Raw genomic sequence first — 7,891 nt, 5'->3', positions numbered from 1 at the left:
GCTGCGAGGCCATCGTCCGGCAGCGGGAGAAGGAGTCGCACGCAGCAGCTCTGGCCAAGTGCTCCTCCGGGGCCAGTCTGGATTCCCACATTCAGAGGATGATGCACAGGGACTCGACCATCAGCAATGAGGTAAGGGCACGGGGGCTTGGAGGAGAACAGCCCGTGGTGCTGGGTTATCTGACCTCACACTGCTGCACCAGAGGCAGACAGAGGTCAGGCTGAAAAGGACCCGGTAGGTGCAGCACTGGAGGCTTCATCTGGTTTCCTCTGGGGAGTTTGTGGGGATGCTTTTGGGAAGAGATGAACTCAGTTCCAGCTGTGTGGGCTACGTGTGTGCCTACAGGGAGGGAGAGATGCAGGGAAGGCAGGTGCAGACCAGGGTCTGTGTGCAAGAGCTGGATGACACGACTCTGCAGGGGCTGAGCAGAGCTGGGCTGCATGGTCAGTGCTGCTGAAGTCCCAGGAGTCATCCCCGTCCCCACAGCACCTCTGCTGTGGTTTGTTTTTTGGCTCCACGTCTGCCTGTTCTGGAAGCATGTGCTGGGAGGGGAGCTGGCAGAGTCAGTACATGCAAAGGTTCACCCTTTCCCATCTCAGCCTGAAATTTCCTGTTATAAAATACTCCCATGGTAATGGAGGAAAACTGTCACCCTTCCTCTCTGCCTCAGAGCCCTGCCCAGCGAACACCCACAGTGCTGGGTGGGGACAACCCCTGCTGCCGTGCAGAAAGTGCTGTGTTTTCATAAAACCTTATTGTTTGTGTGTGATGTCGTTGCAATGCTCTGTACATCCCAACTTCGCTAAGCCAGGCACGGGGGCTGCTCTGGTAACAGGGAGGACTCGCTCTGGAGGCTGGTTGCTCAGAGGGAATCCACTGAACTGGTCACTACAAAGCCCAGTGCTTCCTTCTGTGCTTCAACTGGAAGCCAGAAAAGGGTGCTGTTGACTTGTAGAGGGACTGCCTTGACTGAATCTGGCTTAAAACATCAATATTTGTCCTTTAAGAATAGGAAAAAACATTAATATGTTGGAGGGATTGTTTTATAGCCTGTGACTTCATCGGTTGTGTAAACTAAGACGGGATGAGCTGCGTTGCTGCCAAATTAGGACAGAGATTTGTAGAAATTTGCACTCCAGGGAGGCAGCGTGACCTCTCTAAAGGCCAGAAGAAAGCAGTTCCTTTCAGACCCAAACATGCAGTGTTTGAACAACTGGATTGGCCTGGGACTTTGTTTTTTGTCACTTTCTCCAGCAGTAAATGTCAGCGGTGGGCTGAAGCAGGGTGCTGTGCCGTGTGACAGATCTGCACGGCAGAGCTGATGTGACATGAACGTCTTTCATTGGTCAAATATGAGAATTTGTTGGAGGTGTTTTCTGCTTGTTCTTCCCATGCAGATGTGCCCACCTCTGATGGTGTGGCTTGAGCCTCCCCCCGCCCCAGACACCACGCTCTTTGCCTTTTCACTGGCCTTTCTGCTCTCTCTTGCAGTCTTCGCAGAGCTGCAGCTCTGGCCGACAGAATCACGCCCGGCTGCAGAGCGACTCCAGCTCCAGCACGCAGGTGGGTGGCAGTGCTATGTCCCCTCTTGCTCCTTCGGACACCCAGCAGCACACAGCTCTCTGCTGAGCACTGGTCAATAACCGTAATGACTTCTGGCAAACAGAAGCAATAGTTGGAGGAGGTAAATGACTCACAGACCGGTCCCTGGAGCCAATAAGGTCAGAACCGTGCATGGCTTGGAGGTGTTTAGTATTCACCAGCCTGCTCTGCCCAGGCTCGAGGGACCAACCCCCGTGTGGCCTTCACACTTGAGGACCCTTGGCTGCTCCATATGTTAGTAACCCAGTGTTTAACCAACCTATTTAAATAACATTCTGCCCAATATATTATGCTGAGTAAAGCGTAGTCCTTTGGAGCAGGGCCTGTGGGCTTCAAGTTGTGCAGATGACTGAGCACTGACCTGCCAAATCCAGGCAGGGGAACCTCAAGGCTGAGGACCATGCCCAGAAATTCCTCAGAAGGTCTGGTTAAAATGGGAGAGAGCACTAGATACTCAGGCTGAAGTTGTCTCTCACTATAGCGAAGATGTGGAGCCACAGCCAGGCACAGCAATAAGAAGTTAAAATGCCTTCAGGTCCTCTCAGCTTTCTTCTCTGGTTGCTTGTACGAGTCCTGCACGTACAAAGCAGATCTTCCTCCCTCCCCGCTGTGGAGATAATGGGAGCTGCATATGCAGCTCTTGGGGACGTAGTGCCCATGTTCCCAACGGTTTGCTGAGTGCAGGGGGTTTGCTCGCTCTCATACAGCTCTTGCCTCGTGCTTTGCAGGTGTTTGAATCTGTTGATGAAGTGGAACAGACTGAAGCAGATGCTCAGCTGGAAGATGGCAAACAAAGCAAGATCCCTAATGGGACGGTTCCTAACGGCACGTGTTCCCCTGATTCTGGCCACCCCTCTTCCCAGAACTTCTCCATCGCGTCGGGATTCTCGGAGCGCAGCTTCAGCAATGAGGACAGTGCCCTGGAAACCAACAAATCCTCGGCCAGCTCTCAGGGAAAGGCTGGTGGGTCCGACGTACCAGCCCCACAGGACTCGGATAGTGCCCGGCAAGAGAAGCTGCAGGGCCAAGACAGCCTGGAAGGTGAATTTCCCGCTGGTGGAAGCGTTGACTTTGTTCCTGTGGGTGAGAGCTCGGCAGGGGTCCTGCGTGATCGTGATGCTGTGGCCCTGACTGTGGTGGAGAGCTGGGCAGACAGTGAAGCTGAAAAGCAGAGCTTGGTGGAGAGTGAGGACAACCTCTCTGAGGAGCCGGAGATGGAGAGCTTGTACCCGCAGCTGGATTCTCTGGCTGTAGTTGACCTGGCCACCAGCGAAGCGTCGGCTGTCTCCTCGACGGGGGTCACCTACTCTGTACGTATGCACTTGTTGGCTGAGGGGATTTCTTCCTGGGTGTGTTTGCCCTGTGCTGACCCTGCAGTGGTGTGTGCAGGAGCTCTCTGCCTTCCATCCAAACTCTGCCCTCTCGCTCTGTTGCCCTTACAACTTTCTTTTGGGTTTTTATTTGAAAACAAATCAACTTTGGCTTTTGTGTTGGGCAGCCAGAGCTACTGGACATGTACACAGTGAACCTGCACCGCATTGAGAAGGACGTGCAGCGATGTGACCGCAACTACTGGTACTTCACCCCAGCCAACCTGGAGAAACTCCGCAACATCATGTGCAGGTGGGAGCTGCGGGGGTCAGGGCGGGGACCTGCCAGCCCTCCCTGCGGCGGGAGCAGGCTCCTCACATGGGTGACTGATTTCCCTGAATTCACCTTAAGTCTGGAGCCTCAAATTATGTTCTGGTTACTGGGGCTTCACCTCCTTGATTTCCTTCCCCAAATCCCCTCATCATCCCAGAACTGGGGCCACAGCTCCAGGGACTGGGCGGTTACCAGACCGAGGAGTCCAGCCCTCCTGCCTCGTGCTGTTCTGCCCTGTGACTGCCGTGTGTCCGGGTTGTTGGCCAAAGCAGGGAGAGGGTTCTGGGACTGGGCACGCTGCCTCCTGGTCTGAGCCCAGCACAGCCCACCTGCTCTCTGGAATATGGCTGGAAAATGTTTTAATGAGGATCAGCCCGCAGAGATTCAGCGCTAATGAGGAAGTGCCTGCAGCGACCCGGTGGTTAGTGCCTACCCAGGGGACAGCAATACCTGGGTGCCTTTCCGATCTCTTTTCTTAGTCCCTGTGAGTAAGAGGTTGTTGTGTGACATCCACCGACTCACACCAGCTCCAGCCCAGCAGCTGTGGCTGCTTCAGGGGCAGTGAAGGCTAAAATATTATTACTCATCTTGCAAATATGAGGAGAAGCTGCTATTTCAGTTAGAGCTGTCACTTATTCGGGCAGCCAGAGCTGCAGATTTCTGCTGAGATAAGACCTACAATACAGCAAATTTTGGAAAACTGGTGGGCAGGATGGAAAAGCTTGTTCCCTTGTGCCAGCAGTGGATCCGAGTCCTTTCTGAACACATTTTGACTTTCCCAAATATGGAAAGATATCTGTGCAGGGCTGGCTGCTTCCTGGGACACTGGGTCTGGGAAGATGAAGCAGGCGATATTGTGCAGAGAGAACCCAGAGGATGAATCAATGGGGAAGGGTGAGAATGAGAGAGACATTAACAGACTCTGTCAGTCTCTGCCCTTTGACCAACCGCCCCACCTTGCTGGGCTTTTCCATTTCACTTTTCCCTTTGTGGATTTCCATGCAATGGCCATGGCACAGCCCTGGATCAACACCCTACGTTGGCCATGGCGGGGTGTTGATCCAAGGCTGTGCCACACGTACCTTACCTGAAAGTCACCACGGGAACTTAATCATTTACAGACCAGCTGCAGAGGAGCAGAGCACAGGCCTAACACAACAAACAGGTCTGATTGCTCTGCCTGCTGCTCTGCGCTGGTGGCAGCGTGTAGGAGTCCCAGGAATGGAGGAAGGGCACGGGCAAGCGAGGTGACAGGCTGTGGCACTTGTGTGGCACGGGAAAGGCTCACGGGTCACCTTCCCTGCTCTCTCACACAGCTACATCTGGCAGCACATTGAGATCGGTTACGTGCAGGGGATGTGTGACCTGCTGGCCCCTCTCCTGGTCATCCTGGATGACGGTGAGTGGGTGGCTTTGCTCCGCTTTCCCTGTACCTTTGTGGGAACACGTGGGGGGATCTGCTGGGCCCTTTGCAGTGGGAGGGTCCTGCACTCTGAGGTGTGGAGCAGCTGGTGGCAGGATCCCATTTGTCCTTGATGGTGTCTGACTCCCAGGAGCCCAGCGGGGGGACAACGTGTACCTCTTGCAGTGTGAGGTGTGTTCCTGAGGCCAGTCCCTGCTGCGCAGCCCTGGCTCTGTGTCCCTGGGGAGGGATGTTCCTGCTGCGGGTGGGCGATGTGGGTGCAGATGCAGCCGTGTCCCTGCAGCTGAGCAGTGACTGTCTCTCGTCCCTGCACAGAGGCTCTGGCTTTCAGCTGTTTCACTGAGCTTATGAAGAGGATGAATCAGAACTTTCCCCATGGGGGAGCCATGGACACCCACTTTGCCAACATGAGGTCTCTGATCCAGGTAGGGGGGTCCTGGTCCTCAAACCAGAGAGGGGAAGCTGCTCTTGGGACAGGGGTCTCAGAGGGGCTGAGAGGAGCTTTTGGTGGTGGGAAGCAGGAGGTTGAGCAGGGGGCTGTAAAGGCAGCCGGGAGTAACATGTGCCAGGAGTGCCAAGGAGGCAGAAACTGGGTGGAAGATGTTGTGGTGCAGTAGGAGAGCAGTGGGAATGGAGAAAAGCAGGTAGAGGAATGGCTGGTGCCTCTGGTGCATGGTGCTGAGTTGCCTTTTGCTTTTCTTGGCAGATTCTGGACTCCGAGCTCTTTGAGCTGATGCACCAGAATGGTGATTACACTCATTTCTACTTCTGCTACCGATGGTTTCTCCTGGACTTCAAGAGAGGTGTGTGCTGGGGGGCAGGTGGCTGACACCAGCACATGGGGAGGGAAGGCAAGGTCTGCCATGCTTCCTCGCTTCTCAATACACTGCAACTTCAGTCCTCTGAACTTCTTACCTTGTGTTCCTGTTTTGCTTTTCCCTGGTAGGTTTGTGGTTGACTTTTCTGTCTAGTTACAGAACCTGTTGTTCCAGAGCTGCTGGTGAGCCTCCACTGAGCTTGTGTCCCGAAGCCTGTGCCACCTGCTGTAGGCCAGAATATTTGTCTCTACAGGTGACTGACTTTCTGCTTCCAATTGGAACAGGTTCTTGTGGGAAGAAGCCACCCAGCGTGTCCTTCCAGTGCTGCTGTGAACTCTGTGAGTCAGGATGAATGTAAACCCCTGGCTGGTGGAGTAACCGCTGGGCTTTCTCTGTTAACAGAGCTGGTGTATGACGACGTGTTCGCCGTCTGGGAGACCATCTGGGCAGCTGCCCACGTTTCCTCTGCACACTATGTGCTCTTCATAGCCCTGGCTTTGGTGGAAATGTACCGGGACATCATCTTGGAGAACAACATGGATTTTACAGACATCATCAAGTTTTTCAATGGTATAGCTTGTGTTCTGTTGGGCTGAATTTGTGGCAGCTGCTCAGGTGTAGGCGACTCATGTCTGCCTGACTACAGACAGTCGTGTCTGGGCTGTACTGGGGAATGTTTAAAGCAAACAGAGTGGTGTGTGGTTGTGTGATGCTGATACTTGGAACACGATGGTAGAGAGACCCCTTTACTCTGAGCAGTCAGGCTCTGAGGGGTCTGGTGGTGCCTGGGGGAAGCCACCCTTGGCAGCAGCCCACCTTGCTGTGCTCGAAGGGAGCTGTGAGCGTAGGCTGTGCTTCCTGCTGGCTGTAATCACCCCGGGATGAGCTGGTTAATGATGGCTCTTCAGAGTCAGGTGTCTCTGCGAGGGATGGTGCCTGGGGACTTGGGCAGGAATTCACAGTTTCAGCTCCTGCCTGGAGCTGGGCTGAGAAGCAGAGAGCTGTGAGGCTGGGAGCACTCCTCCAGACACTGGGCTGCTCAGGTTTAACCTCTTTGTGGGTTCCTTCTCTCTGTGTTCCAGAAATGGCAGAGCGGCACAACACCAAGCAGATCCTGAAGCTGGCTCGGGACCTTGTCTATAAAGTCCAGACTCTGATCGAGAACAAATGAAGGACACGGGAAAGTCGAGGCATCCAGACAAAGAACCAGAACTCCCCTTCAATGCTTCCTCCCCTTCTCCTTGTTCTCGAAGTGCCACACCTATGGAAATAAGGTAGTTGGACACCTGCTGCTGTCTAAACTGGAAGTACCCTTAGCTCTCCAAGTGCTGTGTTCAGTGTTAGGTCCAGGATCTTCGCAGCCTCTTCAGTGACTTAACCAAAGATCTGTACTATTGTGTTTTATTGCTAAGGACTTGCTTTGGAAGCAGGACCCAGGCAGGCACTTCCCTGCCTTGCTGCAGCAGAAGGGCAGCACACGTGGTTACCACCACAACTACCGAGGCAGTTGCCAGCATCCCAGGTCAGAGCTGGGGGTCTGGGAGAGCAGAGCTGCCAGCCCTCCTCGGGGCTGACGGGCTCACCAGCCTTTGTTGCAGGGAAATAAAGCTGCTGCCTTGCAGAGCCGTTACCCTGCGGCGCGGGGAAGCCAGCCAGCCCTGCCAGCCTGGGCGAGACAGGGGTGCTGCCAGCACTGGGCTTCTAACTAACGTTACAAGGTTCTGCCAGTAACAGAGAGGGGCTTTGATCACAGAAATTCCTCTTCCTTTGATCTTGTCCCTTGATGTCCCCTTTAGTATTTTTTTCAGGGCTCTGTTCTCTCCCTGGGACTTTTACATTGTTTGTTACTACAGTATCTGAGCACACAAGAGTTTTGGCTCTGGATGGATTTTCAGAAGAGCTCCAAATTCAGCACTGGGTTTTTCTTTCAAAATCCAGCCTCTGTAACGCTCTCTGAACACTGAAAAATCTGGTCCTAACCTCCTCTGGGACCTCTAGACTTGAGGTTTTCATACCTGCCTTACTCTAGCTGCTTGTGCTAGGAGTCTGGTCTCCCCATTGTTCCTCTGCAACCCCTGTTAGGGGAGAGCTCCTCGGAAGGCAAGTCAGAGCTCCTGACTTTGGTGACTGTCCTGACTTGCCCTCTGAAGATGCCTCTTCCTTAATTAAAAGACCAGCTGCTCAAGGCTAGACAGTGCCAACAATCCCCTTGGTGCCTGCAGGTTTTCTGTGTGCTTCTGGGGCTGGCTGCAAAGCCCTCTGAGTCCACTGAAAGTCTCCAGTTAGGTCTTGGTGGGCTTCTTTCACATGCTTGTGAAGAGGAAAATAACCCAAGATCCCTGAGTGGTCTTTGCTTTTGGAAGATGTTCTTCTGTGGCCACTTTTCCTGCAGTGGCTCTCCAGC

The 7,891-nt window shown here is 53.9% G+C and overlaps 1 protein-coding gene across 1 annotated transcript in view; it reads left to right on the top strand.

The window, feature by feature from the left end:
* SGSM1 (small G protein signaling modulator 1) overlaps window positions 1–6,658 on the top strand; it is a 27,228-nt gene extending 20,570 nt beyond the window's left edge. The window contains exons 17-25 of the mRNA XM_029083747.1: window positions 1–131; window positions 1,492–1,563; window positions 2,331–2,912; window positions 3,101–3,225; window positions 4,563–4,645; window positions 4,985–5,094; window positions 5,376–5,472; window positions 5,890–6,057; window positions 6,570–6,658. Of these exons, the coding sequence (XP_028939580.1) occupies window positions 1–131; window positions 1,492–1,563; window positions 2,331–2,912; window positions 3,101–3,225; window positions 4,563–4,645; window positions 4,985–5,094; window positions 5,376–5,472; window positions 5,890–6,057; window positions 6,570–6,658 (1,457 nt within the window). The remainder of the gene's footprint in view (window positions 132–1,491; window positions 1,564–2,330; window positions 2,913–3,100; window positions 3,226–4,562; window positions 4,646–4,984; window positions 5,095–5,375; window positions 5,473–5,889; window positions 6,058–6,569) is intronic.
* The last annotated feature ends 1,233 nt before the right edge of the window (window positions 6,659–7,891 follow it).

This window comes from Antrostomus carolinensis, unplaced genomic scaffold (assembly GCF_000700745.2).
Source record: "Antrostomus carolinensis isolate BGI_N321 unplaced genomic scaffold, ASM70074v2 scaffold3752, whole genome shotgun sequence".
NCBI lineage: Eukaryota > Metazoa > Chordata > Aves > Caprimulgiformes > Caprimulgidae > Antrostomus > Antrostomus carolinensis.
The sequence above is the reverse complement of the archived record's forward strand: the minus strand, read 5'-3'. Positions and strand labels throughout refer to the sequence as shown.